The 12,582-nt window shown below is 40.6% G+C and overlaps 2 protein-coding genes across 3 annotated transcripts; one reads left to right on the top strand and one right to left on the bottom strand.

The window, feature by feature from the left end:
- The first annotated feature begins 123 nt into the window (after positions 1-123).
- On the top strand, positions 124-5,676 carry dazap2 (DAZ associated protein 2). Its single transcript, XM_061074132.1, has 4 exons — positions 124-298; positions 1,817-1,935; positions 2,021-2,269; positions 2,845-5,676. The coding sequence occupies exons 1-4, from the start codon at positions 286-288 to the stop codon at positions 2,971-2,973; spliced, it is 510 nt and encodes a 169-aa protein (XP_060930115.1). The 5' UTR covers positions 124-285; the 3' UTR covers positions 2,974-5,676.
- Positions 5,677-6,283: 607 nt separating this feature from the next.
- On the bottom strand, positions 6,284-11,695 carry LOC133005589 (glycophorin-C-like). 2 transcript variants are annotated; one of them, XM_061075318.1, is made up of 6 exons: positions 11,622-11,695; positions 9,949-9,980; positions 8,588-8,647; positions 8,426-8,476; positions 8,266-8,313; positions 6,284-7,493 (listed from the first exon to the last, which is right to left on the bottom strand). In XM_061075318.1, exons 2-6 carry the CDS (start codon positions 9,953-9,955, stop codon positions 7,321-7,323), a joined length of 339 nt encoding a protein of 112 aa, XP_060931301.1. In that variant the 5' UTR covers positions 9,956-9,980; positions 11,622-11,695; the 3' UTR covers positions 6,284-7,320. The 2 variants fall into 2 exon arrangements, with proteins under 2 accessions (XP_060931301.1, XP_060931302.1); XM_061075319.1 differs by having other exon boundaries at positions 8,426-8,473.
- Positions 11,696-12,582: the final 887 nt, after the last annotated feature.

The following is a 12,582-nucleotide window of genomic DNA, read 5'->3' as shown; positions in this document are numbered from 1 at the left end:
TCTTCATCCATCTCTCTTCTTCTACTCCTCCGCTGCCCCTCCCCTGCCCGCCTGTGGGGGGCGCCCGCGAGTCGGGGCCTGCGCGCGCGTGTCCGTCACACAACCCCGGGAGCGCGCACGGAGACAGCGAGTGACGTCAGCACTTCCACAACAACAAGAAGCTGAAAAACAAGGAAGTGGAGGAATCTCGAAGCAGCAGCAAAATCTCATCCAAAGGCCTCGACTCTTCACGCAGCGTGTCCCCGCGTTTCAAGCCCGCATCTCCCGCAAGCAGCCGCCGCCGCCATGAACAACAAAGGTACGGGTTCCGGTGCTCCGTGGGGCCGAGGCTCCGCACGACGCCGCCGGCACAAAGCGGGACGAGGAGCCGTAATGGCCTCACGGAGGAAGGAGGCTCCGCGGCGGATTCACACGTCCAGCTGCGGAGGAACCGAACCTCCGCTTTTCCACTCGGCTCCCGGTGGCCTCCTCGTTCCGCCCGGGCCTCCTCGTCCATCTCCACCGAGCACATCTGCACACCGCGAACATCTGGATCCGCTGTCACCGACGCGATCCCGCAGCTTTAATGGCCGAGGCTCCATATCATCTGTTAGCTTAGCATTAGCATTAGCACCCACACACACACACACACAGAGTCCGGAGGTTTAAAGGCAGAGATGAAGCCTCCTCTTGTTTTTATAACACGGAAGCGTGGGAATGTAAATGTGTGATTATACACGAATATCCACGGATACGTTGTTTCTTCCGCTATTTGTTATTTAGTTGATCGTTGATTTGTGTCCGAGGGAAATTAGCTTTTTTGAATTTTGATCTATTTCACGAAATTTTCATCAAAAATGCTCAATAATCTAAGGAAATGCGAATAATAAATCGGAATCTAAATCCAGTGTATTTGACTTAAAAAGCTTTTAGAAAATTTATTTTTGTCCATTTAAATGCATTTTGATTTTGTCATTGTTTGTTCAAGTGCAGGCTGCAAAACATGACCAAATTATGTGTAAAATCATAAAGACCAACACTTAAAACATCAAAATTCAGCTGAGTCAATTAGTTCATGAATGTATTGGTCGAATTGATCAGCAGCTAATTTGACTATTTACTATTTAATGCAGAATTACCTAAAGTTCCTTGATCCCATGGTGAGGCTTTAAAGACTCTTATTGTTCAAAGAGAAGACAAAGGATCCTCAATATATATATATATATATATATATATATATATATATATATATATATATTTCTATAAAGAAAGATAATAGATATATGTATATATTCTTGTTATATAATGAGCACAATTATCAGAATAGTTCATTTGAGCTTAGGTTTTATCAGCTCTGGACACATGGAGCAATACAATAATATCAATAATTATCCAGGTAAAGCTTTTATCGATAGCAACATGATCCACGCTCAGTATATCTCGGTGTAATGTTAACGAATTGTATAAGCACAGTGAGGAGGTATAATAAATAACTGATCTACTTCAGATCCATAACATTTTCGCAGTTCTCGAAAACCACAATTTTCCCTCTGGCGCTAAATCTGTCCTTAAACTTAAAATAAATAATGGTGAGACATTTATCGTGATAATAAGCGATACGGACAAATACATTTTGTGTTTATCTCTATGTAATTTTTGGCCACATCGTATCATCAACCCGACTATTTGATGCAGTTTTTATAATTTAAAACGTATTAATGGACACCCAAGAAAGAAAATCTCTCCCAGCCTCGATAATAAATTTAACCCGAACTTACACTGGTCAAAAAAGACGAGATGATAATGATTTTCTCTAAAGTGAAGTCTTGTTTTGCAGGTTCCTATCCACAGCAGGCAGTGTATCCTCAGCAGAGCACTGCCCCTGTATACCCTCCTGCTATGCAAATGTCCCCTCAGGCACCTCCCTACACAGACACACCACCTGCATATTCTGAGGTAAGAATCACATCATATTATGTAATAATCCCACTAACCACTGTAAACTGTTTTTAACCCTGTCCGTCCTTCTCTGTCTCTGCAGATATACCAGCCCAGATATGTGCTTCCACCTCAGGTGCCTGGTCAGATGCAGCAGATGTCCTCTCACTACCCTGGTGCTCAGATGTTTATGCCCATGCAGCCACAGATGGCTGTTGGGCAAATGGGTCAGAATGTCCCCATGGCTTACTACCCCATGGGAGCTATGTACCCCCATGGTTCAACAGTGATGGTGGACAGTGGTTTCGATGCTGGTGCTCGCTTCACACAGGGCAGCAACGTTTCCATCCCAGTGAGTATCCACCTAATGAGCTAATATCTAATAACTCCAGAAATCCCTCTGTCTCTCTGTGGCTCGCACATCTCCAGAACATCTCACCGGCTTCACACTTGGCTTGTGTTTTTCAAAGCGTCCAAGGAAGTGCAGAGTCAGACTCGGTGCAATTTGGAACCACGATACATTTAATATTAATAAACTTTGAGTTTACAAGCGACCGCCCGATGTGTAGCTGCGGCAACTTGGACTGATTAGCCACGGTGGCTGGAACTCTTAGACGCAGGTCAATGATGACAATGTTTGACAACTGATTCTTCAGGTCGCAGTCCTGCGTACGGAGCCGAGCTTCACTAAACTCTGAGTAAACAGAGGAACGGATCTTTGTGCAGCTGCAGGTCTTTACTTGCCTCAGTGCAATAACTGCAGGTCAGAGAGAAATCTTCAACCAGCATCACCAGGCCAAGCAAACAGACCAGGCGCCACACTCGTGATGTAATGGAGCCACATCATTTGCAGATGGCTGGAGATGTAGTGTCATGTCATCCTTCATCTATTGTATAATTCTGTGCTTGTTTCTCCTCTCCCCCCAGCCCCCACCTCCTGGACATCCCCCCAATGCAGCTCAGCTGGCTGCCATGCAGGGTGCCAATGTTGTAATGTCACAGCGCAAGAGTAACTTCTTCCTGGGCGGATCCACTGGAGGTTATACCATCTGGTAACAGCAACTTCCCAACTCCTCCGTCATGCCTAAACCGTGTCCCTCGTCCCAAACTGATGCCCCAGTTTTACCCACATCCCATACGCCTCCCTCTTCAGGCTGCTCGGCCGTGCCACAATACTGATATCACCTAATGGAATGTAATATTTTAGAGCCCTTGTGAAAGGTACAGTACTCCACTTGTGACATAGAGATGAAAAGATAAATGCCACCGCCTGGAGTGATTAGATCAAAAAAAAAATTAAATGTTGTAGAATTCATGCCACGATTCCTTATTGGCTTAATCCAGACTGAGTTTCCAGGCGTTTGTTGAATAGACCTGGTCTCCTTTTGATCGAATGGATCACAAATTACAATTAATATGTACTTGTATACCTGTAAAGCTACGTAAATGAAATGTTGAAATATCAGCCCTGCATTATTTAGTTTAGCTGCTTTATGGTGAAAGTGAAACGCAGTTACAAAGTTGCAGTTAAGCGCAAAAAAAAAGAAATACTCCACATGTCTTTTTTGAATACTTTTAGTGTAGTTAAATTAATAGATGTGTAAAAGTTCCATGTAAATACCAGTATAACCATGATCCAGAGAAATGACATCTCAACAAAAAAAAAAAAATCTGCATCTTGGGTGCTTTTAGTTAGAATTGTCTTGTCTTTTGCACAGTATCTAAAATACCACAGCCAATCTGTTGCACAGTGAACTGCCCATCTGACAGATTGTTACATTTCAATCACGTGTAAATGAAATTGATTTTGACGTCAGCAAATAATTCCAGAAAATGATTCCATGTAACATCCAAAGTGAATTACTGTACCTTGTTGGGCGACTTGTAGATGAACATAGTCAAAGTGCCAAAGAGCACCGGGGGTAGCCCTGATTTTAAAAGCAAATTAACTTCAGTAAACTTAAAGGAAAGAAATTTAAAGTAAATCCAAATAGGAAGTGGAACGGGAAGGGGTGGTTGGTGTAACATTTTAGATTTTTTTTTGTGTCCTGTTTCTATTTCACAGTCGGATACCCAGAGTTTATACACTAAATGTTTATTGTGCAGGTTTGGAGACCTACCCTCTTGTTTCTCCTCCACGAAGTATAATTTGGTGCCATTTAATAAACTTTTCCACCGTAGAACAACGTCACCTTTGTGATAGCATTTGTTCCTAGACTAGTCGCCATTTTCTAAGGTTGAGGAGACTTAAATATTTCCGTGTTTTGCGTTTCTTCCTTCATGACTTTTCCACATTCGAGTGATTTTTACATGAGTAGTTAGGGTTTAAAAGGATCGTGAGTATAACCAATGAGCTGGTTGTACCAAAGATTTGGTCGACAATGCACTTAAAGTTTGGTTGTGACTTGGAAAAAATAGGAAACGTCACAATTTAAAAGCAAACGTATAATTGATCTAAGCAGTGAGGAGACTGTTGGCACCTAGAACCGTCGGTCGTCACGCGACTGCAATCGTTAGTGTGTTAATGTCAGTTGCATCTTTTAAGTTGTTGCATACTTTTGCACCTTTGCTGTGTACACATTTGATTAAATACTTTTTACCTGAGATGCACTGCTAAGCAGATCTGAGAGGTTGCAGACAAGGGGCTACTCTCTTGTCTTATTTGAATTCCTGGTTTCATGTCCCTTTTTAAAAAAAGCTGTGAGATTTTCCGTGCATGCATTTTAAAAAATGCTTTTCCCTCTTCAAGTCTATTCCATTTCATTCTTAAAGTAATGTCGTGTTGTTCAGTAGATTGAAAGTGTTTGCGAACCCTTTTTTTGCGACAAGGCTTTTGCCACTGTCAGCATAAAATCATTCCCAAGACATTTTTGTGCTGCTAATTAAAAACCTTCTTTAGAATGTTTACGTAATTTCCCTGTCATACAAAACTTTAAATATATGGAATTAGCTAAGTCTGTATGGATGCCATCAAGTGATGTTTGTAGATATTCATTTCGATGTCTGGTTGTGTCACTGGGTATCCGACATAACGTGTCAGGTTTTAACAGCTGTGGCCTCCAGTAACACAAACACTCGCTGTCGACCAACATTTAGCGATTTCAGTGTTATTGAAGTCAGTGCGACCAGCTGTCTAAGAATTAATCCACTGACCCACGTCTGATGAGCGTCCCGTCTGGGCAGCCCACACACAAAGCTGCTGCATCACATGTCACCGACGTGTCACTCAAAGTGTTTCAAAAAGTGGCTCCGTGTGTATTAACTCTCACTCCTGTCGTGTCACACACAGCTTCGTTGAGGAGGCCACAGCTTTTAAAACTTCACACGAAAAAACATGGTTCAAACAAATGTTTTCTCGTTTTCCATCTCTGCTCTGATTGTTTGTTAAGCAGCATACTGGTGGCTTTGTCCCAGCAATATGAAGTACTGTAAACCACAGCTGACCAGTCGATGCTATGCCAACCACAGCCAGCAAAGGGATCACTCTCTGTTGAAGGATTATGGACATTTATAGTTCAGGGATTCTCTTGACAATATTTTGTAAAAATAGATGTATGTGCTAAAGTGATGTGATGGACTTTGGTACACATTCTATCTTTTAAGATTACTAAAGGAGATGAGTGTCACTACAGTTTGCTGAGACGTGTCAAAGATGGAATACTTTGGAGAAAAAAAATCTTAGGTGCACTTAACTTTTTTATACTAAACTTAAAATTTAAAATGTAAGTTTAGAATAAAGGTTATTTTGGAAATTTGAAATGTTGTATGTTTGTCATTTCATTTTTATCCTCGTGTATTTTAAAGGAACAGTTATTTGTGATTTAGGTTGTATAGTTGTGGCCTGGCGGCATCTCATGTAATTTCAAGTTTGATCCATTTATTTGATTGACGACTGAAGGTTTTAGTCAGAAATAATTATCAACCACTTGAGTTTCAGTCACAGCTTATTGTCACTTTTATATAAAAAGGGTATAAGTCAGAAACAGATCTGTATTTACAGTAAAATCCACAGAATGCTGACGTGATAAATCTCATCTTTTAAGATCATCATTCATTTTGTTTGGGCACCAGCAGGTTTTGATTCATATGTGCTGTATTCCTTTCAAGCTGTGGTTGTCTTCTGAAAACATTAAAGTGAGCTGTCTTTTATTTTATCACCGAATCAGCTCTCAAACATGGCGTCAACAAAGAATAGTGGGATTTTGTGTTGGGCTTTTGTATGAGATTACAACAGATATAAATCATTGTATGTGCTTGATGTTGTCATTTGAATTCTTCAGGGAATCCTTCATTGATTCAGATCTTTTGCAGCCGGGCTGATGAGTTCAGACATTATTCTAAAAAACACAACAGAGCCGACACGCTGGATGATGACACTAGTCCGAAGACAAGTTTTATTGCCTTCCAATATTCATCTCAAACAGAGAAGCCACCAGTAACAAAGTCTGGAAAAGAATTTTACAAAAAAATATGGCAGGTAAAACATGCAACATAAAGTTTGCCGTCCTTTTACTCACATAGGGACATTGTTTTTCGACTTTAGCTTATAAAAGAGCTGCATAGAAAAAAAGTGGCATTTTAAAAGCAAATCAATGGAAAAGGTAACGACCCTCGAAGGCACCAGAATATTTTCTTCCGTATATTTGTGCGGTAAAAAGCAGTAACAGAATAAAACAACACAAAAAAGGACTGAGCAGTAAAACACCAACAGTTATGAGAATATAATTCATCAATAACATAATAAAAGTCCAATATAAATTGATATAGTGCTTACAGTACACACATAAGCACAGTGGAGGTATAACACTGAGTTGATCGACCTCAGATTTGCACATGGAAGAATTTTAAATAACCTTCACTCTGGAGCAAAAACATTTTTTTTAAATATAGAAATATAATGCGATAATGATCAATATTGACGATATGAGAACGTTTATCTGGAGATTTTCTTTTCTCCGTCACCCCAGCCCTCACCCCACATATCAGATACAGAAGAGAGGAACCGAGAGACAGTTGCTGAATAGTGCAACATACGAGCTAATCTTACACCACAACAGTTGCTGAGTATTTACTGATCATGTAACTGGGACTGCAGACGTCTCAGAATCCCACCACCTGTTTCCAGCCCGGCTCGGCTAATCTGCACACGCCTGGCGTCTGTCACCTGCTCCACATCCGTCAACATTCACTCCTTCAGTGATGTCATCTTTGGTTTGGCTTGTGCACCTGTGCATTTTTTTTCTTTTTAAGCAAATATTTTAACAAGGTATTCCTCTGAACCAGTGTGCAGCAAAAAAACACTCTAAACAAAAAAAACACATTCCTATTTCTCTTCAGGCCTTCATAAACTTGGTTTCCTTCCTAAGCTCCACTCAGGACCCGAGTCCTCCTCCTTCTCCACCTTCAGATGAAGTATTCCTTCTTTTCACTGGCGGCCTGGTTGCTGCGCTCCTCGTCGGGATCTTCTCCCGGAGCCAGCTCCCCCGTCGTCCGGTAGGCGCCTTTGTTGTGGCAGAGGTATCGATAGAGCAGGAAAGCCAGAGCGGCGATCGTCAGCAGCATGAGAACAACAACCACTGGGAGAATAAGACACACGTTTTAAAAGCTAGAATCAGAAGATTGCATAACTCTGCCAAAGCCTGGACCTGGACTTTAGTTTGGATCTGCACCAAGATTGCACAGACTCACAAATATCAGTTCTCTAAACATCAAGATCCATGAATCCTCCTGAGATATGTCAATGAAAAACACCTCAAAACTTTATGAAAGTAGCTTTTTAGTGAAAACGTTATCATCTGACTAAGAATTAGCGCCTGGGGGCCACAGCCAATATTTTGGAGGTCTAGAGATTAGTGAAAACATGACGTCTTTGGCAGAGGTAAGAAAAATGCTGCTGTAAGAGATTTAAAACTCCACAATTAGGGCTGGGCAAGTTAACTAGTTAATTTCGAGTTAACTCATCACTTATTTAACTCAGACAATTATTTTATCTCGCATTAACTCAGGTTTGATTATTTATTGTTTTATTGTGAAAGTCAGGCTTTTATTTTGTGAAAGTCTGTTGCTGACTGCTGCGGAACCGGAAAAAAGAAAATAATTGGCGGATAAACAACCATGGATAAGGGTACCGAGCCTTTACATGGCCATTTTTATTTTAAAGTCCTTCCAGACGGCGGAGTCGACAGAACCAATGCCCTGGCAGTGGCATTGAGCTTTAATTTTGTATTTGCTTTGATAACATTGTTAAGTTGAGATTTACACTGAATATTTTATTTAACTGCTACTGTATTAAATGCTGATGTTAAAAGTGTTTGCACAACAAATGTTATGGCACTTTCGAGCTGTTACCTGCGATAACTGTCGAGTCAGAACTTTCAGGAACTGCTGTTGTTGCCACTGAGGAAAGAAAAGCAAAACAGGTAGATCCGTTTTAATCCACTGTTGACAGACAAGGTGTGGACGCTCGTGATGAAATCACACGAACACAAGAAGTAGACGGGGGAGTTACCCTGGAACACTGTGGTGGCCGCTTGTGTAGAAAGTGACGCAACAGGATCTGCTGTGCGAGAAAGAAAAAGGAAACAATCAATACAATGCTGGAGAAGCACAAAATACTACGAAGTTAAAGTGAAATACAAGACATTGCATTCATACCAGCCGGTGCACTTACTCTGAGTCACAGCTGCGGTCATGTATGGGGAGGCTGTCGTTAGAGGCGTCATGTCGGAGCCTGGGAGATAAAGAGGCATGTTAGAAATGTGTCAGGACGATATCATCAGGCCCATGTGCAAGAGGCCACTTGTGTGAGAGCAGAGCTGCCGGCCGAGGAGGGGGATACTGAGAGTTGTGACAGAGTAAATCTGATTAATAAGCTCTGAAACAGCCTCTATTATTACAGAATGAAACCTCTGTGATGCAATGAGATCAGAAAACAAAGCAGGTAGTGAGATCTCTAATGTGAGGAAAAGCAACATTGATAATAAACAGTATTTCGAATAAGTCTGGAAGTTAAAATATGAGGAAAGTAAAAGAGCACAAGTGTGATCAGCAATGATCTGTTAATAGGTCACCTGACAAAAATAAAATCAGCGATTAGGCAGCAAATGAAAAAATGCCAAAGTTTAACAGTTGCTGCTTTTCTGAGTCTCAAATGACGGAAAACTAAAATGTTTGCCTGTTGGTTGAAAACATCATCAATTGCTCTATGAAATCCTAAAAGGGCATTTTCCGATGTTTGACAGACCACATGATTAATAGGACCACAACCAGCAGTTGTGTTCATAATTAATGAATCTGTCAAAGTACATTTTTACCCGAGTAAATGTAGATTTCACTTCTTTCCACCATTTGAAAAACACTGCATTTCACCGATAAAAGGTCAAATTCGAACTCAAATCTAAATCAGATTTAGCTCCTGGGAGGCAGAACTGTAGTTGAGCCTCTTTTCACCCTCAAAATGCAACTTTAATATTCTTCCCAGGCTCACAGGAACCAAACAGCACTTTAGAGCTGAAGTGACAATTCAATTCACCGTTTTGAAAATCCCTTCATATTTCAGGGTTGTTTCTTTGAGAGCAGACATCAGCTGTGGCTCTGGGTAATGTGACGGACATTTTCTTTTTATGAGTTTCATTGGAAGTCACTGAATGAATTCATGAAATAACTTAGAAATTCCACCTCGCACTTGCAGATTAATCACTCTTAGCCCAAGGCTTTCTGAACAGTTACTAATTTAACAAACTGATTAATTTGCACAATACAAACAAATCAACCATAAACTTGTCTTCTACAAAACTGGGAACAGTTGTATTGCAGGACCAGTCTTCGTTTAATTCATAAACTGCAGAACCATATGGTGAATGAACCTTTGGCTTTAGGGGGGCCCTTAAAAGGGGGGGGGGTCCCTCGGGGGGGTTGGGGCCCAGGACTTGATCCAGATTTTGGGAATCAAACGTTTTGCAAAGTACAAAATGTGCAGAAAAAAAAAAATACATGACACTAAATCAGCACTGACAGTAAATGTGAACTTACTATTCATGGCTGCTTTTCAACTGAGGGCAAACCTGTAAGATACACACACAACTGTAAGAAACACACAAATGTAAAAAAAGAGTACACACTTTTTGTTCTGCAGAAACATTATCCATGGCTGCAGCAATTATCCCATTAATTGATACATTGATTGTGAAAGCAACATTGATAATCTGTTTCATTTCAGATTACACATTCTAGCTCTTTACAAGTTGATGCTTTTCTTTGTCACATAATTAACAGACAAGTTGAGAGTTTGGGACTTTTGATCAAATACCTTGGGCTCATGATTTCTCATCTTTCAGGTAAAACATTCACAGGTTCTATCTCTTTAAGATCTGATGAGTTGACGCTTTTCTTTGTCACATATGATTAGACAGATTTCTTTCTAGGTTTTGGACTTTTGATCAAATAAAACTAAATCATTAATATCACAAACCTTGGGCTAGCAGGCTGACGGTAATATCAACCGTTAATTATCGATACAGAATAATCGTTAGTGGCAAAGTTTCCTAACATTGTCCCATAACCTAAATGTTTTAGTCCATTTAAAAGTCCAAAACTTCAAAATGTTCAGTTTACTCACATGTGACAAAGAAAAGCCTCAATTGGTCAAACTGTAAAAATGACAAACTCTTCAAGGTTTATCAATGTAGCTCCCAATCAAGTTTCTCCCACAATCGACAAATCCCTGAACAGAATAATCACTTGCTCGCTCCAGCCCTCGATAATTACTACACAAACACAACCAGCTGAGGGTTTAAACATCTCTGGCTAACGATAGAATCAACTGTTACGATGAATCGAGACCGAATCGACAGATTAATCTACAATGACAATAATCGTTGGTCACAAAGTAACAATGTCACAATAGATGTAATGTTTTATTTTGACGGTTTACAGACACATTTAAATCCTCAGCTGACTTTTCTTTGTCTTCTTCGTGAGGCCTCGTCTCTCAGGAGAAACATTTACAGATTCTGGCTCTTTACAATTTGACAAATCCTTTCTTTGTCATATGTGAGATTAACTTTAACATCTTTAAGTTTAAAGAATAAAACAACTAGCTGGCTAACGATACTATAAACTGCTACGATAGATTTAGAACGACTGAAATCAGCAGATAAATAGCAAAAAATAAATGATAGTCAATTTTAAAGTTTCCTGGCTTTGTCCAATAAACATCATGTTTTATTCTAGCAAGAGTCAAACTAAAAATGTTCAGTTTCCTCTCACATGTGACAAAGAAAAGAGTCAATTAGTCAAATTCTAAAGAGGAAAAATCAACTTGTTCCCTCAATCTAGAAATCAATATAATAGAAGAATCTCTTTGCACCTGAGGATTTAAATAAGTCTGTGAACCTTCAAAATAAAACACACCTTTAAATCAAACAGAATAACGATGACATCGACTGTTTTCTGATTAATCGAGACCGAATCGAATCAGCAGATTTAATTGACAATGGAAATAAAGAACCGACAACGCAACAGACGTTTTAAAGTCTGGTTCTTCTTCTCCTCGGTGAGTTTGACCTTTAAGAGAAATAAAGTAAACTTCCTCCCCCCCTCGTGTGCTGTGGGGGGGAGGAACCAGAAGCGGAGACAGTTTCCAGGTGAAGTCGCCACGATTCAGTTCCGACGCTAAACAAACACGCTGGGTCATCTCGACTCACCGGGACTCTCTGGAGCTTCGTGCCCGGGCGGAGCGGCTCTGAGGCGGGGAGAGAAGCAGGGCTCACCGGGTGTGGGGGGGAGGTGGGTGGAGGAGCAGAGCCGTGGAGGTCTGAGAAATAAAGTGCGAGCTGCTTCTCTCGCCCTCCTCCCTTTCTCACCCCGCTCTCCGTTTCCGATCCCTCCCTTTCCTCCCCCATCGCCACCTCCAAGATCGTCTATTGGCGAGAGGTGTCACTGCGGAGCTCTGAGCTGTGACGCTGCCTGTCTACACGGACGGATTCACTTGATAGAAGGGCCCCGGGGCAAAAGATGCACCAGCGCCCCCCCCCCCCCTACCTACTGTAATAATGACAGCTCCCCAAAAGCAAAGCCAAAATATGTCAGTCGCCCCCTGGTGGCTGGCTGCAGTTTAGGTCAATTAGGTTTATTTAGATTTTAATGTATTTTCCTTGCCTTTGTTTTAATGTCCCACCCTTGTAAACCACACCTCCTCCATGTTGGCAGATGGGACCTGGAAAAAAAACTAGAGTAAAAGTAGATGAATTTCTTCCAAATATCATGTCTCTCTTTGTAGGTACTTCTATCAAAGATATATTTTCAAATGTTGTGGTTTTTGTCCAGTAAGTTTTTTGTCATCATTAATTATTACTTGATGCAATAAATGGAATTCAAGGAAGCAACCACATTTTGACAAAGTTCTAATCAAAAGGTTATTTTATTCAGTTTTGAAACATATTAATTCACATATATCTTAGCTTAAAAGGTGCATAAAATAATTAAATAAACAGGATAATTGATGGATTCCCATTGGGAGTGAGTGGAAAGAATCAAACCTCTAAGTCAAGCTGAAACAGAAAATTCTTAAAATATGAAGCTAATAGTTCATTTATCTATGGAATATAAGACAAACTACCTGTACCTGTTAGAACAGGATATAATGCAATGGGTGTGTATACAACG

This window comes from Limanda limanda, chromosome 7 (genome assembly GCF_963576545.1).
Source record: "Limanda limanda chromosome 7, fLimLim1.1, whole genome shotgun sequence".
In the NCBI taxonomy this organism is placed as follows: Eukaryota; Metazoa; Chordata; class Actinopteri; order Pleuronectiformes; family Pleuronectidae; genus Limanda; species Limanda limanda.
Note: the sequence above shows the minus strand (reverse complement) of the source record. Positions and strands in the feature narration are given on the sequence as shown.

Coding starts and splice junctions, on each gene's coding strand:
- dazap2 (XM_061074132.1), top strand. Junction 1,936..2,020: donor CACCACCTGCATATTCTGAG/GTAAGAATCACA, acceptor CTGTCTCTGCAG/ATATACCAGCCCAGATATGT. Junction 2,270..2,844: donor GCAGCAACGTTTCCATCCCA/GTGAGTATCCAC, acceptor CTCTCCCCCCAG/CCCCCACCTCCTGGACATCC.
- LOC133005589 (XM_061075318.1), bottom strand. Junction 8,477..8,587: donor GACCGCAGCTGTGACTCAGA/GTAAGTGCACCG, acceptor TTTCTCGCACAG/CAGATCCTGTTGCGTCACTT. Junction 8,314..8,425: donor GGCCACCACAGTGTTCCAGG/GTAACTCCCCCG, acceptor TTCTTTCCTCAG/TGGCAACAACAGCAGTTCCT.